General features: G+C 37.5%; 1 protein-coding gene across 1 annotated transcript in view; it reads right to left on the reverse strand.

Moving 5' to 3' along the window:
• Positions 1–649: 649 nt before the first annotated feature.
• The window catches only part of BARD1 (BRCA1 associated RING domain 1), a 41,329-nt gene continuing 29,060 nt past the window's right edge, over positions 650–12,918 (reverse strand). The window contains exons 9-11 of the mRNA XM_071746903.1: positions 12,120–12,212; positions 2,529–2,626; positions 650–1,849 (exon numbers count right to left, since the gene is read on the reverse strand). Of these exons, the coding sequence (XP_071603004.1) occupies positions 1,520–1,849; positions 2,529–2,626; positions 12,120–12,212 (521 nt within the window). The 3' untranslated portion in view covers positions 650–1,519. The remainder of the gene's footprint in view (positions 1,850–2,528; positions 2,627–12,119; positions 12,213–12,918) is intronic.

Consider the following 12,918-nt stretch of genomic DNA (forward strand, 5'->3'; position numbering starts at 1 on the left):
GATCTTCGCGTATTTGTCATCTTTTCCCCCATAAAAAAAAAAAAAAAAAAAAAAAGGGGGAAATGTAGGCAGCAACTGCCCAGACGGTGCCCCCCCCGCCTGTGCCCAGCTGGGGCTGGCCCAGGCACGCATGCCCGGGTTCGGTAGGTGTGGTTTCCGGGCAGAATTCCAGAACCGGACGGATCAAAGTTAGCTCCTGATACCGAAAGAGCCAGCACTAGCTCGACTGACTCCCACGGCGAGACTCATCCCACGCAACATTAGGTCCCACACAGCAGGCCAGGCCCAACCTCAGCTCAGACACTTGTGACAGCAGAAGAGAGAGTCTTGATTTCAAGCCTAATGAAGGCTGCACAGAAATCAGCTGGGCTAAGCACTTGATGACATCTTTGGTAGTAGAGAGATGCAAGACTTTGCAACCTCCCATGTTTGTTATCTGTTCAGAAGAGGACTGCATGACAGCCCCTTGAGCACCTCCTGGCTACCACTGTTCAGTATTACTCATTTGCCTGTTGTTTTCTTTACACACTTGTAGAAATATTGCAACATCCACCTTTCCTGCATTGCTCTTGATGAGGTTTTTATGGGCCACTCACTTCTACCTCAAAGACATTTATGAGTATATCCAATAACAAATAAATTCAAAGTGTTCAGCAACAGAGAAGAGGTTTTATTGTATAGCCAGAGGAACAAAATCCAAAGAGAACTACTGATATTTTAGGGATAAGAAAAACCTGTGTGATTTGAAATGATTTGAACCTATGTGAAATGAGCAACCAAACAGAGACAAACAACAAAAAAAATGAGCTATTCTATGACTACATTCCCCAGGACATACCAGAGCAGTGATGCAAGGAAGCAATTTCCATACTATCAAGTATCTTTCACTTCAGTACACAAACACACAAAACTCAAACCCAAAACAAAGCAACAAAAAAGCAAAGTAAACAAACAACTGGCCAGCCTTCATGTATTCTCCCTTAGACCACAGGCCACAGCCATTCAATAAGAGCATTTTTTCCTTCTATTATCTGTTAGGTACGTAAGACTGATGACTGATGACCAGACAGCTACTGAAAGTGATTTCAGGCATCTCAGATAAACTAATTCATAACAAGATAAAGATACATTTCCTTGTCAATGGATATTAAACAGAAAGGAATTGGGGTCATGCTCTATCACGTAGGAAGGGCTGGTTTAAATCAAGAATGCAAAAGGTTTCACTTTGCAAAATCACGGTTACAAAATGTCAGTGATTATTAAACTTAAGCTAAATGCAAAAACAAAAGCTTACTGAATAACCCAAGGCACATTTTTCAGTGCAGTGTATTTATATCACTCTTCCATTTTAAGTTCATTTATTGCAGCATATCAGAGATCTCAGTGACTCATTTAAATGGTCAAAGCTTTCCTGCATTCTTAAGTGAAAAACATGTATCATATCTTCCTCCCAGTGTTTACCAGTGTTCCAAGTGCTCCAGATTCTTATTTTAAAACATTGCTTATGAGACACTGATGTTCATTTTACAGGCAGCAGCTGAAATGACATTGCACAGTCTACAAGCCAGCTGGAAGGGGCCATCCAAACTTTTCCTTGACGAATTTTCTCCGGCTTGAATTTAGAAGATGCATCATAGATTACATACTGAGTGCAAAATCTTTGGTCAGAAGTAGATGCTGCATGGTAAGCCACTGTATTGATTGTCTGTGTCACATCACTGTCTGGTTTTGGTTGCCTAACCAGAATTTGTCCTCCTGCTGCTTTGACCAGCTCCACAAGATCACTCTTCTGGTGATGGTTGAAAGACCCCAAAAAATAGAAATAGCATCCATCAAACAACTTAGGCAGCTAAGTGGAAGGAAAAGAAAAAGAGGTGTAAATACAGGATCTCACAATTGAGCACGCAAGAAAAAAGTGGAAAGGAACAACCAGTGCCTTAAAAAATACAATTTAAAATAACCAACACCAGAAGCTAGAGCAATAACTTACCATGTAAGGTTATGCAATCAAGAAAAGCTTGCTTACATGGTAAATTCTTGCTTATGTTTAAATATTTTCCAGCACAACAGGGAATATTTCTAGCTACTGTTACAATACATTTAATGAACTCCTCCAGGGTAATCCAGAAAGTAACCAGAAATTAATCCATTTAAACATAAAGGTGTTTCTATATGGAAACAAGATATAATAAAACCATTTTTCTTTCAACTTTCAGATAATTTCAACTAGATTCTAAAGCTGAGCAGAGAAGGTCAACACAGCATCGCTGCCTGTCCCACACAGCTTCTTCTGCATGTGCTGTACTAGAGCCTTCCCTCTGACAAGGTTACAGTAACAGATCCACTAATAGAGAAAAATGACAGCTTTATGGGTGTTCGCCGTTCCTTCCATCACCTTCCACATAATCAAATTTCTGTACAAGACTACATTAAAATTTTACATCAACTGCACCTGCATATGTGGCAAAGGGCAAAAACATCTGAACCAAAGGTCATGAAGGCAATCTGTCTCAAGCAATAAAACCCACCAGATGTTCTCTGTTGAGCCGGCCTCTTTGCGGGCCACCTTGGATTTCATACTTCTCTTCTTGTTCTCTCACAGTTGTTTGCAGACAGGCTTGCACCCCTACCAAAAACAAGTAAGGCAGGAAAAGATTAGAGATCCCACATTTTAGCAGAGGCTTGTATGTAATTTTAAGGACTAAAGAATTGCACTAAAAGAGAAGGATTACCCACAAGGCAAAACATAGCATCAAAGCTTGTGCTTAAAAAAAAAAAAAGCAATTTGCTTTTGAAGTTTGAAAATTTACAACAGTGGTTGAATATTCAAGTTAGATGGAGAAAAGTAACAGACTAAAATCAGTGCTGTCATCACTAGGAATTATTCGTTGTTCCTCTTACTCACTAAAGGTCAACCACTTAATGTCAAATGTCAAATTGCTGATCATTTGGAAGCTCAAAGAGAGACCAACTCTGCAGTTACGAAATGGAAGCAACTGGCTGATAAAGAGCAATTACAAAGCAAGCTCAAAGCTGTTTCTGAACTGTTGTGGCCTCAAATAACAAATCAGATGGGATTTCAAGGTCTCCAAGATCAGCACAAACTGGAGATTCATGCCTGGGTTTAACAGTGAAATTCATTTTTGTTACCACTGCTGCATAATGAGATTGTCTTTCAGAGTCAATGTGTTCTTACCTGGTTTTAGGGCTGGTTATTTTTTCCAATACAGAATGTGCCTATGCTAATGGCTCTGTAGCACCAGTTAAATGTACTGCCTGAACTCACTTTGGAAAGAGAGATTGCTGTGGCCATCCATTCAAGGATGGAACATTTTGCCTGCACATATACTGCATTCCTTAACAAAAATTACTCAAGAAAGGAAGAAAGTTTGCAGAGCTTATTTTGTAAACTGTTCCATGAGGACTTACTACATTGTCAAGGTTCCAAAAGTTAAGAACTCCTCACTCCTTGCACAGAATTTCTTAAGCAGGTAACTCATTTCTACAGTGCAAACATGTAACCCATGGTATGAAAAAAATATACAAGCTAAACAAAACCAGAAGCAAAAGTTTGGGGGAGTGGATTCTACAAAGGAAGAAAGCCCAAGACTAGGAGAAGTACCACTAACAAAGGTACAAGGGTACCATGGCAACCAAAAGATAGGAAAGTCTAATCTAGAGAGTTCTTGAAAGCCAACTCTTAGCAATTTACCACCAGTTCATACAAACTCTCAAAATGCAATTTAAATTCATATTGTAGTTATTAGAAGTCCTCCAATGTATTTACATAAGAAAAGATCAACCACAACTGGCTGAGTACTATGAGGATAAAGTATCAGATTGATTATTTGCACTTGTTCATGCTTTCAAGGAAAATGAACAGGAACTTCTACATAAACTAGAAGGACAACTTAGCCATGTATTTTCCAGAAAAGCAACCAACTTATTCATTATTAATAGCAGTAATGAATACTGATAATTTATTTTTAAAGTACTCAGAAATAAATCTTAAAGTTATTTCGATAATTTGTAAAATCACAAGACTTCCTGTGTCAATTTGTCTCTAACTTACAGTGCTATTCTTCCCTTCCAAGAAAATATAGATGTTAATGGATGCCTCTTACAATAAAGGAAAAACTGTCTCATCTGAAGAACAGAACTGTCCATTCATTAAGAGCATATTTTATTTCAACCTATCATCTAAAACTCAATTTCAAGGACCTTCACTACAGGGATGAGGTTTTTATAAAATGAGTACATCACAAATCGAGCATCCAGTGCCAGCATCAGTAAATGAAGCAAATTTGATAAAAAGTAAAGGACTGAATAGGTAAAAAAAAGGACTATAATGTCTTTTTTGTTACTTTTCTGAAAAAAAAAAAAAAAAAAAAGTAATGAAAATGACTGTTAGTGGCATGTCTATTTCAGCAGAAAACACAAAATAGGTTATGTCTGGTTTGCATACATTTGTCTGTCCATTTCACACTGCCAAATCCTCCAAGCAATCTGTATGGATCAAAATTAATTTTCGTATGTAATGACATCACTCCATGACAGCAAGAAGAGAGACTGATCTGCACATGTCCTCTTTTCCTTGTATCTAGAACCACCACAAGATAAACACATTGCCTTAAAAAACTGGAAATATGCAAACAGACCATTTGTCTATCCAGGAAACTCATGTTCTCATTAATTTAAACTTACCCATCAAGAATCAGATCAGATCTGTGTCTTAATGGATTTATGGCATAAAAGCTATGTTTTCCAGGTAGGATACAAAGCCCTGAACATATCTGTGCCCAGGTGTTTCTATCTACCATGAATATGTTGAAGCAACACTATTAAGAATACATGCAACACAGCTTCCTGGAGCAACAGGCTCTGGTTTTGGTGATTGAAAAGCAGTAAATTTTTGATTCCTGAATATATTTTTTCATGCAAGATGTAGGAGAACTTGCTCTGACTCATGGCTCCTGTCATATGATAGATAAGAACCAATGCTTTTCAGATCCATTGCGCTCAGAGAAATTTCAAGCTGTCTCATCTAAGACTTTGCTTACATGCAGACAGCAAAAGAGAAAAGGTCATCAAAATCCTTAAGCTCAGAAGATGCAGTGCTTTAGGCTTCATCAACAGCACAACTAATCTGTAGTAAGAGTATTACTTGGAAAGAGACAAGACAACATAGTGTTAACAGCAAAAGGAAAGTCTTCAGCACAAGGAAATGAGGAAAATGGCATGTCATGTGTCATCAGAATAATCATCATCTAGCTATGCATTCAAAAAACTAATGCAGTTAGCAACTGATATTTGAAGAAGGTACTTAAAACCTTAACATGAACAGTCAAGAAATATCTATCCATGGAGGAAGGTTTCCTAACCAAAAAAGGGAAGGTAAAATAATACGAGATAGAAACAAATGTGTCCTTCATCTACAGACTATGTTCAGACAGATTTCTTTCCAAGTTGCAGATTTCTCTTCAGTGACTCCTACATACTGATTTTGTATTAAAGGATTCACATATGATAATAAAAGAAATCACTGAAAGAAAGAAAGAAACTATCTCCCTATTCTCATATTTGAGATAAAATGACAGAGGGCTCAAGCTGTGTTCTGAAGTCATTCATTATGCATTTGTCTATACAAAAGATTCTTATTTATCCATTCCTTTCCCCCCTGTTTACACAAACCAGTGTCTGGTTACTTGCTTCTAGATCATTTATCAGTATCATTTTCAGATGCAGAGACTCCAACTCGATGCAATAGTCCAAGTAATGTTCCCAAAGACAGAATAATCAGCTCTGGTTCCATTATTGTGTCCTCTGAAAGTATAAGGCACATACAAGCTTTACCATTCTTCTAGTAGATGGTAAAACCACTACAAGATAGCCTCATGCTAAAAATCCTTAACTTCACACTTAATAGTAGGGATACAGACAGATTAGAAGATATTGTAGGCCCTTCCAACTTGTTTTATTTTTTACAGCTAGGGATTTTGACAACTGAGTTGCAAACTGAGTTCACTCAGTAAAGCCCAGGTCTTTTTCTTGAGTAGGTGTTATTAATTTTAAAGCAGCTATCATGCATTAAGTGACTGGGTAACATGACAGCTCCTTTTTAATAGTCTCTCCATACAACTGAGTGTCACCCTGGTTAGGAGGACACATAAAAGGAAATAAAATTCCATAGTGTACTCAAAAGGTATATCACTCCACTAATTTTACAGGGACATTTCCAGAAGCTCTGTTGACTTTCCAGCACTCCTACTTAAATCAGAGGTCTTTGACTTCAAACAGGATCCATGTTAAACTGATTCCCATAGCTCCTGGGATGACACTCATTTGTTCAGCACTGTACTGAAAAGCCACCAATGAAAAACTGATGCAGACACTGGTGAAAAGAATGGACTGAAAAAAAAGAACTGCAATTATCTTAATTAAAAAATTATCAGGACACCATGACTACATGACCTCCCTTCTGAAAGTGAGATGGAGATCTTATGTACTTGTGCAAAAAAAATTTCATAACAGGACCAAAATCTCACAAGGACATCGTTAAAGAAGCTCTCTGAAAATGGAGGGGAAAGTGAATTTACCTTTTGAGAGGACATCTGCAATTTTAGGAAGGGCTAGAGAAAAGAGTTTCATGTCTTCCTTCTCATATTTGCAGTCTGTGCTTTCTTTCCAGGCAAGCCAGACTAAAAATCTGTTCTGTTCTAGGACTACTGAACTTGGGATCTCAGCCAATCTTGTTTTATTCCTTGATACTATTGCCAATAAGAGCTGTGTATCTTCTAGGTTTGAGGTTGATCCAGCTCATTCATTTAACATGTTCTCTTCCCTAGAGAAAAGTGGGTAATTAATGCAACTATGCTTTAATGGCCCTCTGGTTTAATCACAGTAGTGGGATCAACTACTCACAAGAGTACCAAGGCAAGTGTGGGTTTTCCATTCAACATGGATCAGAGTGTTCTGCAAAGTCCAAGACAAATGTGCAAGCACTCATTAATAGCTTGCCTGACAAAAGACCATACTGGAGCAAGATGGCATGTGCAGAGGGGTCATGCAGGGTTCCTTTGTAGGAATACAGAATATTACAAGTTTAAAAGCCTCTTACATGGCCAATTTCACTCCTGCAATTTGCAGCTAAACAAGATCATTTGCACCAAATTCTAGCAAAAACAAGCCTGTCCTTAGAAAATATTAAAGAAAATGGTTTAATATATCAGCATTTGAGCTTGATGACACCACATTTGGCAAAGAAAATACTGCTCCTTTTTCCCCTTATTAGTAAGATCAGTAAAGCAGCACTTACACTGATCCTTATTACTTCAATGAACAGCTGCCCCTGCCTTCTCACCTTCCAATATATAAAGAGAAAGAAGGTTAAAAAGGGTGCTCATTCTATCAGTAACATTAATTGACCTTTAACAGAACTGTAGCTACTACTACTGAAAATAGTGGAAATAAAGAAATAAGCAAAATTTAAGCCCTATGATCCTTACTCATGTAAGTATTATTGGTATATAATGAAGCTAACTGCATCAGCAAAAACAGTTTAAAAAGGATGAAGTACAAAAATAGCTGATTGCCAAGAACAAGTTGTAATCACCCACAGATACCCAGGAATAGCTCTCAGTAACTCAATTAGCCTTAGTGGGGTTTTGTTGGATTTGCATTAATAAAGCAAAGAGCAGGAGTTAGTCCCAGAAATCTCTCTGAACAGCTAGAAGTAATTTAGAAATACACGATAGCAACAAAGATAAAATTCTACACACCCAAGATCTAGTAGAGATTGTAACTGAAATTTCCTCAGCTCAGCCTGCACTTGGTTTTAAAACTTACATGCAGATGGAGTAAAACCTTATGAGATTACTTTCCTACCAAAGGAAGAAATCTGCACTGCAAGAAAGCTTTACAGGAATCTGGCATGGCTAACTTCAATTTTCTTTCCTGAATGTATTACAGGTCTCTGTTACAGTATAAAAACACCTTTCTGTGCTGTCTCTTTTATGCTTATAAAGTAATTTTAGAGTCAGCAATTACCATAGAGGTAGAACTCTTATTTGGTGAAACAAGGGCAGTCCATTTTTCCAACACATGGAAATGTCACAAGATGAATCTGTTGAATAATGGTAGTTATCAAGTTAATGCAGGTGATATCTACTAAACATCATGGAGCAGATGCTTAGGAAGTCCTTAAAAATCAATCCCAAGAAGGCAGGAGCACAGAATATGAAAAGTATTATTTCACTTAAAGATAGGACACCTGAAGGTTTAAGAAACCACTATTTGCCACAGCTGTTTTCTAGACTGACCAAAGTGACTGGAGGTGCCCATCCCTAAGGTGCAGAGGTCAGGTTAAACTCCACTGGCAGTGCTCATCCCCTGGATACCATCACATGCTTTTCCATGAATGAGGTAATATTTCCCATCCTTTTCCTTACAATGGGCTTCTTAATCCACTGTTTTCTTCAACCAAAAGTGAATTAGAACACCCCATTTAAGACATTCTTGCCCCCTTTTTTGCTTCCGCCAAGCTCAGCAGCTTCAAAGTTTAAATTTGTGCCAATGTTGAAGGAAAACTGTTTCTGTTTCCCATTTCCAGAAGGTGCAGACAGAGTGGGAGTGCAGAAGTTCAGATCCTGCTGATGTGAAAAACCCCCCTGAGCTGTAGGCCAGCAGAACCAGAACATGCATATATACATTAGATACTTCTACCACCTCCCAGAGCTCTGAGTCCTCTTGTAGAAATATCCAGTTGAATCAAGTCTCCAACTCTAACAAGCATGAAACCCCAGTGATCAAAAGTTCTGAGCTCTTTTAAGGAAAGGCTTTATTGAGCATCAGCCTGTGATCAAAAAGATGTTCATGCACAGCAGTGAGAGTCCAGCCTGAGAAGCAGCTGGCTCCAATAGCTTTGCACTTCCTTTGTCTAATAGGCTAAACAAGGTTACAGGTCTATTGCTCCAAATAATTCACAAAGATGCTTTTGCCTTGAAATGTCTGTCATGCACTCCCCTAGCACTTCCAGTCAACTCTGTTGTTCTGAGTCCTTACAAGAAAAGCAGGGTTTTGTATCATTTTTTGCATTCTTTTATACAATCAGAGCTGAATCACTGCTGCTGCTCCAGGTAAGCAAAACAAATGAAGGAATAAGCAACTGTATGCTTAGAATTCTGCCAGATATTTTGCTGCAGAGACTGACACAAGCTTGTTTCTATGTGTATCGTTACAGAACTCATTTTTCATTCCCTGCTTTAAGGAATGACAATCAGTTAAAGCAAAAACAAGCTTAAAAGCTATTTAAGGCTTCTACTGGTTTTAATTACACTACTCTATGCTCGACAAAAACCATAGAGGAAATACAGTGATACTTGAATCTTTGTCTCAGCCTACTTGCAGAATAATGAGATGCTACGTTGTGCCCTATTAGCGTCCCAGAAATAATGAAGGCAATAAAATAATGAAACCAATGAAAATTAGTTCCAAGGGCAAGGAACACAGTGACAGCGTCTCGATTAAATTCTATGCTGCTTTGAAAGTGGATATATTGCTGACAGTATATTATATATGGAAAGTATGGAACTATGACAGGCAAGGTGAAATTTTTCTTCTGTGAAGTTCTAATAGTGGTCAGTGGTGATACCTCTCGTTCTCATCTTCTACCTGAATACAAATGGGAACCCCAAAAAACAAAGATAAATATTTAAAACTTCTCTGTCTAATAATTAGAGGCTCAAATTCTGCTGGAAAATCCTGTATTACCTCTCTTCTGATGCTAAGGGACGCCATATCTGTTTGTATATACACACAAACAGAAGGACCACAGAATTATACACAAGAAGGAAATTGCTTTTTATTAGAGAAACACAGCTTGAAAGCCTGCTATAGTGGAAGAGTTAACATAAGAAATAGGCTCTTAAGTTAAATACCACTTTTTGCAAGCCTATGATGCTTTTTTTGAAAAAGCAGTATAATTATGTGTAGGCTATAAACATAACTTTAGCAGTAACAGTCAAATGCTTACCTTGTAGTAAAACAGTTCAAAATAGTTATGCACAGTCAGCAATTCAACAAGTGCTACATTAAGCTTTGTTTTTTTCATATATTTCATAAAAGTTTTTGAACATGAATTTACTTTAAGTGAAGCACAGAACTATAATCAACTCCTTTGATTTATTTGCAGTGGCTTTGACAGAAGTAAGCCAGAATACACATACACACTTCTGGAAGTTTATTTGTATCACATTTAAAGAAACTTATCCAAATAAAAGTAAAAAAAGCCAAGATAAATAGAGAAAATATGGAAGAGAAAAGCAAAGACCTCTTTTTCCTAGACAAATGTTCCATCAGCAGGAGTCTCATTATTTGTTATAACAACCTTTAACTTGTAATGACTCTGAAGAAGACTAATAACAGACTGGTGGGAACAGATGGAGTGGTGCTGTTAATTATGGGCACTTAGCTGCATCAGACTCCATGAGTTATTACTAACATTTCCCACTAGGGAGGAGAATCACTTGCTTTTAAGTAGTATGTTGCTTGCTAAGCTGGGAGCATTAGCAGCCAGGATTGTACTAATCAGTACTAACAACATAAAACTCAGCTGCAAACAAGAAATATTAAAATATCCCCTGAATAACCTCCACACTAATTCTATTTTTCTTTTTCATTTTCCAAATATAAAAGTTTTTCACAATGATTTTAACTCAGGTCTCTCTAATTAAATCTTCCTTGAACTCAGATGAAGGTTTCTAAGGATCTGAGTAGGAAGTTAATTTGAAATAAAGGAAATCCACCCTAGCATACACGATGGTGCACAGACCTCCTGAATGAGTGAAGCCAAGAACCTGCAGTGTGATCCAGCACAGGAAGGATTATCCAGTTTTAGTTAAACAGTTCCAGAACACAAACACACATTTTCCAATCACACAACGCAAATATTGCTTCTGGACCTTCCAAGTTTCCTGCTGCATCCCCACTTATAGACAGGAAACCATCTCCCTTCTGTTTATCAACAAAGAGTCTGAAGGTTAATAAATCCATCTGCTTGCTTAAGCATTAACAATATTCCTGTGTTACATATTCAAGAAGAACCTACTTCTGCTTGTAAGAATCACAGTACAAAGAAATAAGCATTTACAAAAGGGCAGTTAAAGGATCTTTATATTCTGAAACTCAGTCACACAATAGAAAACTGGAATGAGATTTGTCTGCGAGTTTTCCATGGAAAATTAACTCATTTGTAATGTGCTTATTAGCTAAAAGGACTGATCCACAAAGGTCAAGAGGAAGATGATAGCTTTTACAACTACTGTGAAAGCTGATACTAAGAATATATTAGAATAAGTAAAATACAGAATTTGGGGTGTAAGTCCTCAGAACAGCTATTTGGCAAAGCATACAGTGTATAAAAAGAATTTACAGACTGCATGAAAGATGACATTGAAACAACTACTTGCATGCTAAGGGATGCAAAACATCCTGGAAGTTGCTATTCTAGTTGAAGAGCACTGCAATCTGCAGGACGCATGTGGACAGAAAATGGGTATTCTAAGTTACATATACATTTGATCTGCCTGAGCATAGCTACTTTTTCAACAAAAAAAGAACAGGGTTTATGACCATGTAACAGCATAACTTTGGTTAAAAGCATACCTCTCACCAGATCTCACCTTGTACATAAACAGGCAACTCCTTACCTTCCTTGGCCTTAATCCCCAAGCAGGCAAAGGTTTCTTATCAATTTCAATGGAAGCTGCTTTTAAGAAATCTAACCATTTAACACATTCATTCCTCCTCTCCCAGAATATTTTCCATAGGCTTCCAAAACACTCTCAATGAAGCAACAAACAAATTTGCTCCTTGCTGATACTGAAGAGCATGGTCTACCCAATACACCTAATAATGAAATGCATACATTTGCCAAGAAAGTAGTAATTGTATTTGATTAAATCTTCCATCATTCAGGATATTAACAAACAAACCCTGCACATTTTCTGTTAAGCTAATACTGGTATTAGGACAGCTGCTGAAAATGAAAATTTTCTCTGTAATCCCACCTATAATTTCTGGTTAAAAAGCCTGAAGAATCCCATATATTTTTAAATACTTACATTCAAACTTGAGGACCCAACATCCAGTCAGAACAGCCATCATACACTTGACAGTACTTGGCATTGGAACACCAGGGATAACAAGATGAGTTACTAGGAGAAAGATTACATCAGTAGAACTAAAAGCACATAAAAATCAGAACCATGCCTGGCTGAAAAGCAATCAATCATCATTTAAGGAATAAATAGCCTATAATAATTTATCAACCACTCCTTCCAGTGCAAGTATGTGATTTTTGAGACCAAGATATAAATAAGTAGAAAAACACGTACTTGCTGTGAAAAAGGGAAGTCATGTTTTTATAGTTCTATGCTAACACTTAAATTTCCAATGGAAGAGAAGCTCTGGTTTGTAGGATTGTATTTTGTTAAGTCCTTCTAAATTCATATTGAAGTCTGACAAGTCATTGCTTTAAGTCATTGCTTTAACATAAAAGCTAACAACTAAACTCGGTTCTGGAGTAGTTACCAGGGTGTGAAAGACAGTGGGGGAAAAATTACCTTAGTCTTTCTTTCACAAGAAGCAGCAACACTCCAAAAAACCCAAACCAATAACCCAATAGGCAGGATTTTGAAAACATTCCCCCACCCTGCAAAAGGAACTAAAAAGACCCTCATGATTTTGCCCCAGTGTCTTAAGAACAACATTTGAAGGAAGGAAGCCCATAAGAAGAAATTTGTAAACTTTTAGCAGATTACATGTTCTTTGTAAAGGCATCATCTGCCAAAGGGTCACTTCTGGAAAATAAAAACCTTACAGGGCATTTCATACAACCAGCAACCTTGAAGTTGGTTAAAG

Source organism: Heliangelus exortis, chromosome 6 (assembly GCF_036169615.1).
Source record: "Heliangelus exortis chromosome 6, bHelExo1.hap1, whole genome shotgun sequence".
Taxonomy (NCBI): domain Eukaryota; kingdom Metazoa; phylum Chordata; class Aves; order Apodiformes; family Trochilidae; genus Heliangelus; species Heliangelus exortis.